We start from the raw sequence: 17744 nt of genomic DNA on the forward strand, positions 1-17744 counted from the left end.
TGTTTCCATTTAAGTGACAAAAAAAGACCACGTGAATTAGCTGTTTCTAAAAATCTGGGCACGAAATATTTTTTTAGCGTTCCCGTACTTCTGGACAATGTTCCAATTTTGAGAGCAAACTTTTCGCTTATTCTCTAATTACCGCATCCGGTCCGGATAGATAGGGAAAGAAATTATCGTGAACATCGACCTTTATCCATTTTTACACTTACGATCCAATACGTTCCAACTTTCGCTCTCTATTACCCATTTTGTTGAGTACGGGAATGATTTCTGGGCTGTTTTGGGCACCCGCGGGATCGCGCGTTGCGTACGGGAAAGAACCTACAACTTTGGCGTTGCGTTGGCGTTGGCGTCGCTTCGACAGCTGACTATGAATACACGCATTTACTGATATTTAAAGCTCAGTTTTGCCATAATTAGACTCAACTTGATTTGAAAATTTAGATTTGTATATTTAGACTGGGTTGTGGGATAGATCGAGAAGCAGTAACGCCTCTTTAAGAGCTAGTTCTGCGCTAGTTCTGAACCAGCGCGATTTACTACAGGGAACCTATAGAAACGACACTATCGATAGTGGGAATAATAAGCAAACCATCGATACTATCGATAGTGCCAGCTCTACTTTTTAAAACTGTTTTGAAGCCGCGTAGTTTATTTGTATATTCATTGCTTAATTACTTAAAAACAACATTGCCTATTGTGTTATTTATCGAGTCTTGCCTTTAAACTCTCAAAATATGACCAGTGGTTATCAATTAAATGAAGAAAACGATAAGGAACGAACAACATCGGCAGCATCGGTGACAGCGGCAACAAGCGCGACTGATACACAAATCGACAGTGTTGGTAGTGGTGGCAGCGATATCGCTGAGCATATCAGGAAGTTTGTATTTACCAATCAAAGCGCAAGTGCATCAGAAAACGGCGTAGCAGCTGAATCTGTTGAGAATTTGGAAATTAAAATACCAGAGGTAAATATGTCATAAACATTCTTATGTGTTAATACATAGATAAACGAACGGATTTTTCAAGTATGCATTTGTCCAACAATGATGTAACTAGAATTTTCACTTTAATTTATAGCTTTTACAAAGCGGCTACTCTTTCTACACTTGGCCGTGTGCCCCTGTTTTAGCTTGGTTTTTGTGGGAAAGGCGCCAGAACCTTGTCGGCAAACGTGTACTCGAGTTANTGTAACTAGAATTTTCACTTTAATTTATAGCTTTTACAAAGCGGCTACTCCTTCTACACTTGGCCGTGTGCCCCTGTTTTAGCTTGGTTTTTGTGGGAAAGGCGCCAGAACCTTGTCGGCAAACGTGTACTCGAGTTGGGTGCGGGCACAGCGCTTCCTGGTATTTTGGCTGCAAAGTGTGGTGCACGTGTTATACTAAGCGACAATTGCATATTGCCAAAGTCGTTAGCGCACATACGTAAATCTTGTTTGGCTAATAACCTTGTGCCAGGGAAGGATATAGAAGTAATCGGTTTCAGTTGGGGGCTGCTACTAAATAGTGTTTTTAATATTGGATCACTTGATTTGATAATCGGTGCTGACTGTTTTTACGACCCAAGCGTATTCGAAGATATACTTGTAAGTATTTCATTTCTACTGGAGCGCAATACCGGTGCAAAATTTATTTGCACTTACCAAGAGCGTAGCGCAGATTGGTCTATTGAAGCGCTGCTAAAGAAGTGGAAGTTGCGTGCGGTGCCAATAATCATTGACGACGTTGGTAAAAGCTCTGGCATTGATCTGGTCGAATTAATGGGCGGTCATACTATTCACTTGATCGAAATAACAAGAGAACATTAAACGGAATATACAAACATACATATTTCTTACCAAATTGCTGTGTTATAAAGAAAAAAAAATAACCATGTCTGGCGTAGCACGTAATTCATATAAACTATTTGTCGGTAATCTGCCATGGACCGTTAGTCAAAAGGAACTGCAGTCCTACTTTTCAAACTTTGGACACGTTGCCAACGCTGCTATAGTTTTTGACAAGCAATTGGGTTTCTCAAAAGGTTACGGATTTGTATCATTCAGCAGTCGCGATGGCTTCAATAGTGCGTCTAATAAAAATACCCATTTCATCGAAGGAAGGGTACTTAACGTGCAGCCAGCCAACTCTTAACCCATCTTAAAATAATTGGGATAGATAATCAGAGTATACAAGCAGCTTTGAATATTAATTAAGAAAACCATATATTTACATCTTTACGTAATACTTTATAAATTTCGAAAATAAAATACATATGTATGTATTTCTATAAAGCTCAATTCTCTTATTATTTACTTATCTACACAAGTATTTCGAAGTGTCTTAGTTATTTACTAAGATAGTTTTTGTACTGTTTGCCCACAGCCTCCTGCACGTTTTTGTAACCTCTCTCTTCCAATAGTTGGGATAACTCTTTCTTAATGCGCGTGACTACTGGCGGTCCCTCATATATAAAGGCTGTGTACAATTGTAAATACGAGGCGCCTGCTTCCAACTTTTCTAGCGCATCTTGACCTGAAGAAATGCCACCAACACCTACAATGGGAATCTTACCGCCGGTTTGCGCGTAAATATCGGCAATTAATTGAGTTGATTTTGATCGTAGAGGAGTACCACTTAAACCTCCGATTTCATTAGCCAGTTCTACTTCCGTTAACTTTTCGCGTGCTATTGTAGTATTAGATACAATTAAACCTTCAACACGGCAAGTTTTCTTATTTATAACCCCAACTATGTCTTTGATATCTTGCTTGCTTATATCGGGTGAAATTTTTAATAAAATGGGAATTTTATTATTGACTTCCAACGAATTACGGGCTTCAACAATTGCCGCCAATAATTGTTCGAGCTCTTTCTTACCCTGTAAGTCACGTAATCCGGGTGTGTTGGGGCTACTGACATTAACCACTAAGTAGTCTGCTATGGGACCAAATACCTTGACGCCATTTACGTAGTCTGCTATAGGGGAATCTGAGGTTTTATTCTTACCCAGATTTACACCCAACACACCGTCAAAACCACGCACATTTTTCAGCTCGCTTAAACGCTCGAATACCACTCGATGACCTTCACTATTAAAGCCATATCGATTTATGATAGCCTCATCATTCACTAACCGAAAGACACGTGGTGTCGGATTACCAGGTTGTGGTTCAGGCGTAACCGAGCCAATTTCAGTGAAACCAAATCCTAGTTTTGTCAGACCCTCGACAGCTTCACCCTGCTTATCGAAACCGGCTGCAATGCCAATTGGGTTGGATATTTTTTTGTGAAAAAATGCAATGCCCTGTAATACATATAAATAGAGATTATTTCAATTGCATAAAGTTTTTATATACGTACCAAATTCTGTGAGTCTGGTTGACGTGGTGCTGGAAAAACTTTATACTTGCAAGCTAACACGGCCAAGTTATGGCTCATCTCTGCCGGCAAGTATCGCGTCAAAGGCATTAATGTATTTTTATAGAATTTCTCATTGCCTTTGTAAACGCAAACGCCCGCATAAAAAACGGTCGCGCCGGCGGTCACAATCGCCAAAGATTTTAATTTATTCTGCAAAGAAGAGGTTATAAAATATATAAAAAGATTTCCTGGAGAATTCCTGGCTGGATGGGGGTCGATTTGCGCGGCAAAGAAATTTTTTCATGATAGCACACTTACATTTCGTTTTGGGTGGACAGGTTCCCTAATAGGTATTGCACTTAATAAACTTGTTATTCGCATTTTCAATCAAATAATTGTTTTTTTTTGTGACCGAATCTAGATTATTTAAAAAATAAATCGACCACAAACAGCTGACTTTTTTGATTGTATAGATATAATAGATAAAAAATCGATTCCGATTACACTCGAGAATCGAAGATATTCTCGAAATAATCGATTTTAGAGAATCGGTTCTAAAGCTCGTGTTCCGATACTTTTCGTGGTAAGTGCCCTTTCAGACACGTCAAGTCTTGGAAGCAATTTTTTTCGCATTTCCTTGTGTGTTTTCTATTTTCTTCCACACGCATCAACTTTAATTGAATTCAAGTCCTTGGTTCTTAAATGGGAAGCACCGAAAATATCAAAAGAGACAGGAAAACTTGAAACGAATTGACGGTACGGTGGTATCTGTACTCTTCCCCGCTCTCCCCACCTCCTTCGCCTACGAACGAGCAGACTTGAAAGCAAGACTTGACGTGTCTGAAAGGGGACTAAATCCTGTAAAATTGTCAAACAGCAAAATTACTCTCTGAAGTAAGACTGCTTTTACACAGTTCAAGTATTGAATTCAATTCTGCTCGCATGTGGAAGAGAAGGGGTGAGAAGAAAAGGGACGAGTACACATGCGTCTGTACCGTCAAGTCGTTTCAACTTTCTTGCTTTGCTTTTGGCATTTTCGTTGCTTCCCATTTAAAGAACCAAAAACTTGAATTCAACAGAATTGAAACGTGTAAAAGCAAATAGAAAACACAAAAGAGAATGAGCAAGAATTGCTTTCAAGTACTTGAATCATGTAAATCGGGTGTAAGAGTAAAAAGTGAGTAACAACAAATAATATGGGAACAAAAAAGCATTTTTCGTGTAAAAACATCAACCAGTAATCGCTTGACACTTTTCATGATCTTAACACATGGTTCAATTATTAAAGGTTTTGTAAGTAGCTTTTTCTAAAATTTGACACTCCCATCCACAGGGATGGTTTTTGGAAGCAGGAGAAAAAGGGGAAGAATTCAATCACACTTCTAAAATGGTGGCTAAATTCCACAAACAGGTATGGAATTCCAATAACTAAACATTTTTGTTTGCCGAATGTATTGTGAATTTTCTTGGATGAAAACAAATAATGTAATGTTAAGAGATGTAAGGAGAGAAGTTTCGCTAAAACCGACATCGTTGGTTTTCAAAAACTATCAATAGTGACAGTTTTCAACTCGATATTACTAACGATAGTATCCCAGCCTTATTGAGTAACCGGTACAGTCCCAGGTACGCAAGTATCTGCCACAAGAGAAATATAAAAAGAAGTAGCTCTGATCCAGTACTCCATGAAGTTACAGGATTTTACCCGAACTTGCAGGAAGTTGCAGGCAAAATGTTCCCGTACTCCAAAAATGAGCTCTGATCCAATACTTTTCGTGAAAAATCCTGTAAAACTGTCAAACAGCAAAATTACTCTCTGAAGCGAGAGTAAAAAGTGAGTAATAACAAAAATAACAAAAATAATAATAACAAAAATATGAAATAAATAAATAAAATAAATAAACAAAAAATCCATTTTTCCTGTAAAAACGTCAACCAGTGATTGCTTGACACTTTTCATGATTTTACCAGAAGAAAAAGTTCGGGTAAAATCTTGCAACTTCATTCTCTACACAACTCTCCAAAAGTCGCTCTCATTTACAGGATTTTGGAGGATTTTGGAGTACGGGAACATTTTTCCTGCAAGTTCGTGTAAAATCCTGTAAGTTCATGGAGTACTGGATCAGAGCTACTTTTTACTCTCACCTCAGAGAGTAATTTTGCTGTTTGACAGTTTTACAGGATTTTTCACGAAAAGTAGCTCTGATCCAATACTTTTCGTGAAAAATCCTGTAAAACTGTCAAACAACAAAAGTACTCTCTGAAGTGAGAGTAAAAAGTGAGTAACAACAAAAATTACGGGAACAAAAAAAACATTTTTCTTGTAAAAACGTCAACCAGTGATTGCTTGACACTTTTCATGATTTTACCAGAAGAAAAAGTTCGGGTAAAATCTTGCAACTTCATTCTCTACACAACTCACCAAAAGTCGCTCTCATTTACACGATTTTGGAGGATTTTGGAGTACGGGAAAATTTTTCCTGTAACTTCCTGCAAGTTCGTGTAAAATCCTGTAAGTTCATGGAGTACTGGATCAGAGCTAGTATCTACCACCACTAATAAATTTGTTTTGGTCACTGTTTGGCAGGTGATATATATATTTTGAAATTAATACAGACCCTGGATTAAACTAAAAGGAAAACTCGTAGTTTCAATGTCTACACACGATATAAAATTGGAAGTTTGTGTCGACTCAATCGGATCAGCACTAGCTGCAGCGGAAGGTGGGGCGGCACGTATTGAACTCTGTTCGGCGTTGACAGAAGGCGGCCTAACACCATCTCCTGGTTCGTTGAAGACGATCAAAAAGCTCATTAGCATACCCATTTACTGTATGCTACGGCCGAGGCGCGGTAATGACTTCACCTACTCAAACTCAGAAATGGAAGTAGTGCTTTTGGATTTGGAACTACTGCGTGCAAATGGCGCTGATGGTTTTGTCTTTGGTGCCCTCACCGACCAACGTACAATCGATGTGGAAAAATGTCATCGTGTAATAGAACATGCTGCAGGCATGCCAGTCACATTTCATCGAGCATTCGATCTTACCAATCCGCAATTGATGCATGAAACAGTCACTATAATAAAGGAGCTGGGTTTTAAGCGTTTACTTAGTAGCGGCTTTCGTGCGACTGCTATCGAGGGAAGTGAAAATCTCGCACAATTAATTGCCAAACATCGTGACATCGTCATAATGCCAGGTGCAGGTATTAGCGTAAGCAATCTGGATGAATTGTTGACGGTTACAAAATGTATAGAATTTCATGCTTCAGCACAGTCTGTGGCAGGTGCACCTTCAATTAATGGCGGCGTGGCGCGCATGGATTGCGATGTCACGATGGGTAAGCAAGATATAGAGCCATATACCACCACGGATGTTCATGTTGTGCGTCAAATGGTAAGCATTGCAATGGCGGCAAAGTGAATATGGTATCAAAACGCTGCAAAAACTAATAGTATACGATTTAACTGGTAAATTTCATGCATATGTATTTAAAGAATATAAAAATAAAATATTTTAAATTTTAAGAGAAGTAGAAATTTAGATCTGAAATTTTCCGTTAAGCGCAATAAATATGTACTTGAAACCATGATAAAAATATAGTAAGGTAGAACCGCTGAGAGTCACTTTTAAAATTCTTGACGTTTCCAAACAATTTAATTTTTAAATTTACTCACAAACTCACACACACATTTACATTTTCAATTTCAAGCAACAACAATTTCGAACAATTTCAATTTTTTATTTTCACTTTTATATGATTTTAAAATGTTGGCAAACTTCAAAAAAAATCATGGCCGACAAATTGAGAGAACGGTTCTACCTTGCTATGTTTTTATCATGCTTGAAACGTTATATGAAAAACGTTAATTAAGCTGGACCAAACAATTTTTAATAACTATACCTGTTTTTATGCAATGTGGTAACATTGTGGATGTAAATAAATTACTTAATTCTGCAATAAATTTAACTTTCAATAATTGTATTTATTTATTTACTTGTACATACATATATGATCCGCACTGCTTGCAATACATTTTACCAATACTTTTATTTAATTGAACGGAACTAATCACTGCAATTCAATAATATCCCCGAAGATAATTTAGTTAGGCCTTCTTAAGTAAAGCTGTTCTAAGAGGCCTACAATTTACGCTATTGCAAAAATTTATATTTGCCATTACAAATGAATTTCAATAAACATTTTAAGTTGCAATAACACATATTAGATATGAACCTTAAGCAAATATTTCAAATGTATGTATGTATGATTTTTAGCAACTTTAAAAGAGCTCCTCCAAAAACCATCTGAAATACGGCCTATAAAAGCCCTTCTGGAGGGCCTTCCATGGGTGGCGAAAGAAGGCCTTCAACACTCCCACACACTGCCACTCCATACAAAAAAAAAGGAATGTAGAGTGGAAGATCTATTGACTCGCAGGAAGGCCTCTCGGAAGAACTTTTAACTGCTGAAATTATCTACTGGGATATTTCCTATCCCTCAAACGTATGTATGTACATCATATGTATATAAAATATCCATTTACTTGAATATGTATTTAATAAATGTTCTTTAATCTTATATCAAGAGTAAATAGAATGATTAATACGTTTATTGTATTGTAGTAAGAACACACTTTCACGTAATGTACACATAATACATTTAAATTGGAAAAGTTAACGCTAAAAATAGTTCCCTTTGACTGGAGTTTTAACTATGTAGTTGCTTTATAATTAAATAGAAAATATTAACAATAACAATCGACACATAGTGATTAAGAATTTTAAAATAAATGATGATTTAAAGTTTAAACTATACGAGTTGTTTTTTACAAAACTTTGTTGGAGTAATAGGTTTTTCGTTTCTTTAAATTAAATAATCAGAATAATTTCTGCAAAAACATGTTAAAGATGTAGACAATCTGGAAAGCGAGCTGAATGACGATATGACAATGAGACAATGGCCTAAACCGCAATCGTCCCTGTGAGAGAACTATTCTAGTAGCATTGGACGTGTCAAAGGCGTTTGGCACCGTCAGCCACTCCACGCTGCTTAAACGGTGGTCGACACTCGTCAGTAATGTTTAGAGACAAATCGAGCAAACCTAGAAAAATAAAACAGGGGGTCCCAAAGGGTGGTGTCCAAGTTATGTAGACTCCAGACCTGTGAATGCCGTTCCAGGCCCACAACCACCTGACATCGACGAGACGGAGCTTCATCTGCCTCGGAAGACTAGAACCACAATAGCTTAACTTCGCTCTGGCTACTGCAGCAGGTTAAACTCATACCTGAGCAGATTAGACGCAGATGTGCCATATGAGTGTCCGGCATGCGGAGAGAAACCCCACGACTCGAAACATCTCTCATCGTATGCCCGGAAAACCCGACACAGCTAACGACTTTGTCCCGACCCCATTGAGGCTGCGCGCTTACTGGGGCTTCCGTTAGTTGAGTTTGACGACAACGACTGAGATATTACCCGATCTGGGCGGGTTCGACAGCAAAAAAATACAACACCAACAACGCTGAATCAATCAAAAGCCGCAATACCCCCCAACATCAAGACTCACTTCTGTTTTTCGTTTCCGTACGCTCTGTCGCAATCAAATACTGTTTTATTAATATTAAATATCATTTTATATGCATGTATGTAGTTTGTGTATGTATACTTTATTTTTTTTGGAACAATGATGATAACAGCAAATCTAATGCAGCTCCCCATCATCGGTTATTTAGGTGAACTAGTTATATTTGTGTGTATGTGTTAGTTCTAAAATATTGCATTTTTATATGCTAACAATAATAAGTATGCAATTAAAGCAAAAAAGGCAAAGCATTTTTGTTTATATTTTTAGTTTGTTTTACACAAATTGCAAAAAAAAATCAATTTTTATTATACATTTACAAAGNTAGTTTGTGTATGTATACTTTATTTTTTTTGGAACAATGATGATAACAGCAAATCTAATGCAGCTCCCCATCATCGGTTATTTAGGTGAACTAGTTATATTTGTGTGTATGTGTTAGTTCTAAAATATTGCATTTTTATATGCTAACAATAATAAGTATGCAATTAAAGCAAAAAAGGCAAAGCATTTTTGTTTATATTTTTAGTTTGTTTTACACAAATTGCAAAAAAAAAAATCAATTTTTATTATACATTTACAAAGAAAATACCATGATAAAAATATAGTAAGGTAGAACCGCTGAGAGTTACTTTTAAAATTCTTGACATTTCCAAACATTTTAATTTTTCAATTTACTCACAAACTCACACACACATTTTCATTTTCAATCTCAAGCAACAACAATTTCGAACAATTTAAATTTTTTATTTTCAATTTTATATGATTTTAAAATGCTGGCAAACTTCAAAAAAAAATCATGGCCGACAAAATGAGAGAACGGTTCTACCTTGCTATGCTTTTATCATGGAAAATACTTTTAAACTTAACAGAAAGTCGAAAGAAGAGAAGGAACAAATCAAAAACGGCACAAAAAATACAAATTTAAAACATTTAATAAGCTACAAACATTCCCTAAAGCTCATTTGATATGAATAGCGAGGCGGCAACAGGCAAGCAGGCAGTAGCAGCAGCGAGGACACTGTTGGAAAGATGCGTACAGATGCGTACATACAGCAGCAAGCGGAGATTTACATATTTCCAANGGAAAATACTTTTAAACTTAACAGAAAGTCGAAAGAAGAGAAGGAACAAATCAAAAACGGCACAAAAAATACAAATTTAAAACATTTAATAAGCTACAAACATTCCCTAAAGCTCATTTGATATGAACAGCGAGGTGGCAACAGGCAAGCAGGCAGTAGCAGCAGCGAGGACTCTGTTGGAAAGATGCGTACAGATGCGTACATACAGCAGCAAGCGGAGATTTACATATTTCCAATTTTTTTCATTAAAACTTTTCATATACGCAAGGTTATTTATAAAATGTGCAGTAGCATTATTTCCAACACTTTTATACATTATTATTATTTTTTTTTTTGATTATTGATAACATTTAGATTACTAAAAGAATTGTGGCAAACATATACACACTTGATTATAATAAACTATAGTGAGAAACCAGCAAAAAAGCAACTCCACAAAACTTAACTACAGGCTTGTGAAATAAAACTCTTAAGTACTTTAAAATACTTTTGAAACAGTATTTTATTTCAATAATTCTAAGCACTTAAAAACTTTAATAACACGCCTGCGCGAAGACGAACTGACATCTCGTAAATATTTTTAACTGCAAAATCCCGTATTCGCATTCAACCAACAAACAAACAACTTTATGAGACTGAGTTTTTCGCTACGTAGGAAAATAAATTTGTTTTCCGAACACATCTCTTCGGCGAGCGCTACATTTCGCACAGTGAAATCAACTACAATGCTGTTTAACGAATAGAACACAACATAAAGAGCTTTTATTTCAGTGTTTGAAAGATAGCGATGCTGAGGTTTTTTTGCTCACCATTTGAGCACATGTTCAGAGCACAAATTTCGTGTAATTCACATACACATTTTGCATGCCACACATTTAAAATAATTTCTAACGCATTATTACCAATATTTCCAACTGCCTTTTGGTGATGGTGTGTGCACACTGCTGCACAGTTCAAGCTTTATGGGTCACCTCATCTGTACGTATGCAATTCCACATGTTTACCATCCTCCTTTTTCGTCTTGTCGCCATCTCTGCTGTGTTGCACGCCTTTTGGCGAATAAGTGCGGTGCCCGTAACTTTTTGTAAGATTATATTTTTGTCTAATCAATTAATGTCTAATCAAGCTACTATATAATTATATAAACTGCTTAACATTAGGCAACCAACAAACGTCAATTAATAGTGCATGTTTATAATTAAACCGAATAGAGGGAACATTTTAATTTTAGATACAGAAAATTTTAACAAATAATGTAAATTACATCAATAGTTGTATTCTGAAAATACAATTAAATTCAAACGGAAATTTTATGTTCATATGTATGTATTTCAATTCATGAAGCCGCAGCGAGCAATGAAGCGTGGATATAGAGTTTGCATTAAAAACATGACCTGACTCTAAATTTACTGCTGAGCTCTATTAATCGCTGCTTCGACATCATTTCTCAAATTAATAGCGAGCATAATAGAATTTTTGTACAGGAATGTATATAAATGTGTGATTATGTATTAGTTTTATACAATTTATGCATGTGTTGTGTGTTTGTTGCTTTAAGATAGTTTTATGCATTTTAATGAATATAATTTTTCGTTTGAATAACTAAAAACACAATTTTGTGTACACATTTTTTGTTTAAGTTGTCTACTTTTGGCTGCCTTGTTCATTCTTACAATTTATCTGCGCTCATTGTCTGTAGTTTTAATAATTTCATATATTTATGTATCTTCAAACAATGAATATCTTATTGGTTTGCAAATGCTCCTGAACGATTGTTTGTGTGTTGTAACACGGCAGCGAATCTTTGAATGGAACCCGGTGTTATTGATATACACAATGCAATGTTAATATATAAATCGTTTTCAAAATTATTATAGGGAGGCCCCTCTGTTTAGTCTTCTCTTCTTTCGCACTTTCGCTGCTACGAAAACTTCTCACTGAGAGTAATTTATTATTCCAAACATTGAATTCATGCTGTTGCAGTATTATCGCAATTCCGCCTTATGAATTTCCTACCATCCACTATATATTTTGACAATTTTATTAGCTAACAATTAAGTTTCGGTAAATTAACTCTTATATGCATTTAAAATTATATCATAAACTCACATTCAACTACTTTTTGCAGTGTTTTTTACTTGTTTTCATCTTTAAATATGTATGTAGGATTTATATGTATGTCTGTTGGTTTTGTTTGTTGCATAGTATTTACACTTAAATTATTTAATCGGTGAATTTACGATTGACATTGCGACCAAACAAAGCGTTACGGATCTCTGGCACAAGTTGTTGCGCAATCAGTTCTAATCTGGACTCCAGAGTATTTGGTACCTGGAACAATTAAAAACAGAAGTGTTTACCGAAAATTCCAAACATGCAAACACGTATATATGTGGTTTTTGTTTTCTATATGTCTGAACCAGGCATAGAAAATGGACTAAACGTCGAAATTATGTATTAAAAATAACGCTATCAGTTCATTATTTAAACAAAAAATACCTTTAGACGTCCATTGAGGGCAATCAACTCAATTCCACCGCAAGTATCCGCCGACAGATGATTATCCGTATCGATATGTACATTCACATCTTTGCCAATTTGTGTCTTGTACTCCTCAACTGTCGCGGGTAGCACTTCATTAAGTAGGCCAATATCGGCCTGACGGCAGCGTAAAATGACACTCGGTTCCATGGCCTGGTAGAGCGCTTGCAAGATAAGTTTCTGCAAAACCTCTTTATATTCACCGGGATTCTTTGTTACTTCACCAAGACGACGCCGGGCCTCATCAAGTACATTGCGAACGTGATCTTCACGCACTTTCAAAACCTTCGTTTAAAATATTAATATTAGAAATTTGTTGTTTATTTATTATAAATAATCGGTCGAATATAGATTGCAACGCAATCTCAGCTGGGTTGCTAATGGGTAATGCCACTGAAATCGATATAATATATCGTCGCTCGAATAAAGAAACAGTGTAAATGCCACATACACTATTATTCGATAATTGCACCATTGGATAGACAATCCTTTAATCTATTAGAAAAATCTTTAGTTTTCTTAAATATCTCTTTGGCTCACTAATTTATTCCCGAAAAACGAAATTGTATTTGTATGGTTTGTAATGGTTTATATAAACTTCCCATTCGTTTTTCTCAAAACTATACTTTTCATGTTGCACTACTTCATTATTCCAGCGACGATATGTAAGTATTATGAAGAAACGGTTAAAAAAATACATAAACAAAATCAAAATTTCCGCGGCTCGCTCAAAACATGCACTTGCCAAGGTAGCAACTCGGTTGCCAATTAGAATAATATTTCTGCCGCTGACAACCCAACTGAACTTCGGTTGGCATCCGTAATCGACCGATTAGTTTATTACCTTCAAACGCGCTTGGTTCAGCATATTCGATGATTGAATCTTTTTTTGCAGTTCCACTTGCTTCTCCTTCTTTTCATAGTACTCCATGATCTTGAGACGCTGTTGTTGCACCAGACGTCCCTTCTCAATATTGAATTCCTCTTCGGCTTTAGCATCGATTTCTTCGGCCTTTTCATTGGCTTCTTGCTCAATGAAAGCCATCATATGCTTAATCTGCGATTAATAAAGGTATCGAAATATTTGTTAAATATTTTATAAACAAAAACGTATTCGTTTCTATTATTACCAAGTAAAAATGTATCTTATTTTAACCTTGGGTTTCCGGTTTAACTCAGTGTTTCACGCACATATGTATATGTACATAGTATATACATATCGGGAAATTTGGATGTAAATCCCCCCCTCCGAGTTGATCGCACTTTCGATCTCAGTGTGCGATATGTGTGTACCTACACATTTATATTTATTCATTCTCCCACTATCTTTAATCACATGATGCCCCCAGTTAAGCTTTGAAATTTTAATTTCGGAGAATCCTCGAGTCCACCATCGGACCGTACATTTAAATTTCAAGCGCCAAATATGTAAACAATAAATAAGCAAGACGGGTGCATTGGTCCTAGACAGGCCTATCAAAATAATGATCAGATTTGCAAAATACTCCGCCTATTTGTGATATGTTTGTTCGTTATTTGGTATTTGTCACCCCCACAACTATCCTTTCCCAAAAAAATCCTTCACCACCCACTTCATCAGCTAATGATTTTAAAATTTTAGACCCCATTTATCTTAGCCCAACTTGATTTCCTATTCATCAGTACTTTACAGCCAATAAAACGAGATAACTGCCTTGAACTAAGCATGATACTCATTTTGTCTCACTCACACTAATACCATAATCTCCAGTGTGTCACATGACTAGCGCCGTTGATTTTTGCTCACTACCTTCCAATAAGAAGTGAAAACTCCCTTAAATTTTGTGAACTTTTTATAAAATTATGTAAATTCTTTCTTTAACAATTGAGAGTCATAAAAATAGTTAGCTTTAGCACTTTGCTGTTTCTTTTCTCTTTGTATTCACAACTATCACACACTCCGTATTCACATGACATAAATCCCATGACATGATGGCTGCCAACACTGCTGCTATCGTTCATATCGTTAAATAAAGCTGCATTAAAATTTTCCAATTGGATTTTCGCAAAAATACTATGGCAAATTGAATTGGGGAAAATTTGCACCGTTGCTAGACCATTATTCTGATATATTTTAGAATTCTTCTCACCTGTTTTTGTACATCTGCGTCGCTGAGTGCCATCTTTGCAAATTTTCTTTTTTCTTTTCACACAGAATATTTTCAGATTTCACCGATGGAATCCAGTTTTCACAATCTCAAGATTCCTAAAAATTGCAGTAAATAAACATGTAAAGTTAATTTTTCCACGCGTTTGCTAAATTTTATCTAATTTGAATAAGTTATTGACAAAAATCAGTAAAACTGAACTGCCAGGTATGTGAAAAATTATTTTACTTGCAGAATAGCAGGAATAGGTAGAAATGTGTGCCTGCGCGCCACCCCAAGTCAGTCCGTCGTGTAAAAATTTTCGACTGGCTCCAATCTTTTTTTCGATCATATGATGGGGGAAATTTGTCACTTCGAAAGAATATCCCATGAATTTAGCTGTCAATGTAAGGACAGGGTTGTAATCGGCTCATGAATACCTCAATTCAAGGCGCATCAATACAAGGTGGTGTTGATTAAACAGCTGATTGGATATTTTTGCCTCTACACTAGTACACGAGAATGTCATCCAAGACGAAATGGCGCATCATTAGGATGCCAACGAAACGAAATGCACGAAAATGACGAAAATTACCTCCTATTCCCTTTCGTTTTGGCATCCTGAAGTACCAAAAGCAATAACAAAATGCACGGGACTTTAAGTTTACTTATATGCAATTGCCACCCCTTGTATGGATGCGCCTTGCCTAAATTCGGCTTGATAATGCCCTGCAAGACGCGGCTAATGAAAAATTAAGTTCTGAACAATTTAAGCCCAAAATACAATAACGCAGTGGCAGTGGTAGTGGCAGTTTTTCGAAATCAGCTGTTTTTTAGAAAGTGTGGTGTCCAATGAAGCGACTCACAATACAGCAGTGGCAGCTGGCAGTACTGCTCAGTTTAGCCCAAATTCTAAATTCACTGCCACTGCCTTTATCGCAGCAAACTTCGCATGCTGAATTTGACATAAATAAAATGCAGCCATTTTCTGCCTAAAAGACAGCAACAAAAATATAAACAAACAAAAGGGAATGTCAAAAAAGCTGTCACTGACAACGCCGTATTTTATTTGCTGCGGCAGTGACTGCCAATATTAGCAGTAACAGTTGATTTTAACAACTGCCACTGCTCTGTTTTATTTTGGCCTTTAAGCTATTACAAATATTTCCTTTTTATAGACGTATTTGGCAGGAAGGCAACTATTTAAAGCCGTTTTTTTTTTTTGGAAATTGTTTAATAATTCCCAAAAGAACTAGGAAAATAGATAGCACCGTCTAAAATGCAAATGCCCCATTAATAGGGCTTTGTCGGAGTACAACCCTGCAAGAACAGTGACCATCATTTGACAAATCATCCCTGCAAGAACAGTGACCATCATTTGACAAATCATTTGACTGGCAAGGCTGATAGAGATTTCTGTCACTGGCTACCTACAAGTTTCTATCACATTCTAAAGGGCAGTGTGAAAAATCTGATGTAAACATTTGTGTACATATGATCTTCCGTCTTCTACCAACTTATGGCCTTATATATTGGTCTCTTTTTAACCAACGCAAAATTTGCAAATGTGTTAGTAAGATAAATGAGAATGTGTTAGTTTCCATCACACAATTCTTGTAGGGAACTGTTTCTCGAATTTTTAGAAATGACTTGTCGGAATCAAAATCATGCATCTACTCTTTAAGTTCATTTAAGGTATTAAACTTGTAACTAAAAATATAACTGTATAGTTTGTAATATTTCAACTTTAGACATCAAATAAATAAATAAAGCATCTTCAAAAAGCAGATTTATCATTGTCTTGTAGGGATGCTTATAAAAAATACTGATACACTGCATTATCAGCACTTCAAAGGGTTTCGAATCTTCGAATTTAAGGCAGCATACACAGTGCATATTTATTAGGCTAGGGGAGCTTTTGAATTAAAAGCCGAAAGATCCAGCTCTTTGTGGCAAATTCTAATAAAAACTTAAGGCTACGTTTCTTTATACATTCCAGATAATCCCCTTGACACCAAATAACTATATTTAAACTCAAAAGAGGGTTAAAAAACGTGCAAATTTAACAGTTAACACACTATTTTATAGTTTGGAACATTTGTTGCAAAGAAATTTTTTAATTTTTTTCATTTACAATTATGCACAGATTTTTGTATTTCGCATACGACTCTGCGCACTTTCAGCCTTCATGTTTATTCAGCGTTGATTCAGCTACTCGTTCGTCGACTCGTTTGAGGTGTTCGTGTCGCCATTGTCGTATCGCAGTGTTAGAAAAATTGTGTGAAAAATTGAAATCAATTTTTTGTGAACAAAAAAGTGTAAAAGTAGTAGTGCAAGAAAACCAGAAAGCGCATTTTATGTGCAAATTGCAATTGAGATTCAATATCTCCTGTGTGAAAGCTCTGAAGTATAAGAAAAAGGACTCCAATTAGGCCGTGAAGGCTACCCCTAAGCGCCAATAGGGAAGTGGAAAATTTTCGTCGTTCCGTCTAAACTAGGCACCTCAAGAGGCGCACTGAGTTTCTTTCCCAAGAACAAAGAAACAAGTTAGCAAAAGGCGAAAACAAATTGAAAAGCAATTCGTTAACCATCTAATGAGCCATCCTCGTCTTTGTATCGGCGAATAAACCGATACCAGCTGTAGTTTGCTCAGGTCTTGAGTAAACTCAACATAAAACAATTTTAGCGTCGAATTAATATTTGTTGATTAATCTACATCTGATAACGTATGCTTTTAAAATATACCAGCGTGTGAGTTTAAATTTATGTATCAATTTTAATATTGGACGCACAGGCAACGATTGCGACGGCATTTGATTTAGCAATTCATCAACAATTAGAAGCCACATTTCCGTCGAAGCATTACGTTTTTGGGTAAAAATTACCTTGGCATAAAAATAAATTCAGTACGCAGGCTTTAAACGCTTTTTGCGACACTAATTGTACAAGTTAAGGAATTCAGACGCAGTGTATCAGAAGTAGCGACGTTTTGCGGTACGCGCGAACCCTGCGAAAAACAGGTCACTTGGAATGTTAGATGCGGTGAACGCAGCAA

The 17744-nt window shown here is 36.2% G+C and overlaps 5 protein-coding genes and 1 long non-coding RNA gene across 10 annotated transcripts; 4 read left to right on the plus strand and 2 right to left on the minus strand.

Annotated features, from left to right (window-relative positions):
• Nucleotides 1–389: 389 nt before the first annotated feature.
• LOC108360299 (methyltransferase-like protein 23) lies at nt 390–1948 on the plus strand. Its single transcript, XM_017612522.1, has 2 exons — nt 390–974; nt 1226–1948. The coding sequence occupies exons 1-2, from the start codon at nt 741–743 to the stop codon at nt 1814–1816; spliced, it is 825 nt and encodes a 274-aa protein (XP_017468011.1). The 5' UTR covers nt 390–740; the 3' UTR covers nt 1817–1948.
• SLIRP2 (SRA stem-loop interacting RNA binding protein 2) lies at nt 1683–2224 on the plus strand. Its single transcript, XM_017612521.1, has one exon. It carries the CDS (start codon nt 1881–1883, stop codon nt 2139–2141), a length of 261 nt encoding a protein of 86 aa, XP_017468010.1. The 5' UTR covers nt 1683–1880; the 3' UTR covers nt 2142–2224.
• Nucleotides 2225–2236: 12 nt separating this feature from the next.
• On the minus strand, nt 2237–3887 carry Dhod (dihydroorotate dehydrogenase 2). The gene is made up of 3 exons (XM_017612520.1): nt 3669–3887; nt 3351–3560; nt 2237–3294 (listed from the first exon to the last, which is right to left on the minus strand). Exons 1-3 carry the CDS (start codon nt 3729–3731, stop codon nt 2335–2337), a joined length of 1233 nt encoding a protein of 410 aa, XP_017468009.1. The 5' UTR covers nt 3732–3887; the 3' UTR covers nt 2237–2334.
• An 818-nt stretch (nt 3888–4705) lies between these two features.
• Nucleotides 4706–6932, plus strand: LOC108360303 (copper homeostasis protein cutC homolog). 4 transcript variants are annotated; one of them, XM_017612528.1, is made up of 2 exons: nt 4706–4761; nt 5938–6932. In XM_017612528.1, the coding sequence occupies exon 2, from the start codon at nt 6004–6006 to the stop codon at nt 6772–6774; it is 771 nt and encodes a 256-aa protein (XP_017468017.1). In that variant the 5' UTR covers nt 4706–4761; nt 5938–6003; the 3' UTR covers nt 6775–6932. The 4 variants fall into 4 exon arrangements, with proteins under 4 accessions (XP_017468017.1, XP_017468015.1, XP_017468014.1 ...); XM_017612526.1 differs by lacking the exon at nt 4706–4761 and adding an exon at nt 5428–5451; XM_017612525.1 differs by lacking the exon at nt 4706–4761 and adding an exon at nt 5825–5862.
• A 3404-nt stretch (nt 6933–10336) lies between these two features.
• LOC108360300 (V-type proton ATPase subunit Vha26) lies at nt 10337–15025 on the minus strand. 2 transcript variants are annotated; one of them, XR_001847089.1, is made up of 6 exons: nt 14939–15025; nt 14693–14808; nt 13408–13620; nt 12522–12848; nt 12132–12353; nt 10337–12069 (listed from the first exon to the last, which is right to left on the minus strand). XR_001847089.1 is itself a non-coding variant. In XM_017612523.1 (5 exons), exons 2-5 carry the CDS (start codon nt 14723–14725, stop codon nt 12246–12248), a joined length of 681 nt encoding a protein of 226 aa, XP_017468012.1. In that variant the 5' UTR covers nt 14726–14808; nt 14939–15025; the 3' UTR covers nt 10337–12245. The 2 variants fall into 2 exon arrangements, 1 of the variants encoding a protein (XP_017468012.1); XM_017612523.1 differs by having other exon boundaries at nt 10337–12353.
• Nucleotides 15026–16885: 1860 nt separating this feature from the next.
• On the plus strand, nt 16886–17563 carry LOC108360304 (uncharacterized). Its single transcript, XR_001847090.1, has 2 exons — nt 16886–17415; nt 17484–17563. It is a non-coding gene; the product is annotated as an uncharacterized LOC108360304 (long non-coding RNA).
• Nucleotides 17564–17744: the final 181 nt, after the last annotated feature.

Source organism: Rhagoletis zephyria, unplaced genomic scaffold (genome assembly GCF_001687245.7).
Source record: "Rhagoletis zephyria isolate East Lansing unplaced genomic scaffold, Rhagoletis_zephyria_1.1 Rzeph_scaffold_00555, whole genome shotgun sequence".
Lineage (NCBI taxonomy): Eukaryota > Metazoa > Arthropoda > Insecta > Diptera > Tephritidae > Rhagoletis > Rhagoletis zephyria.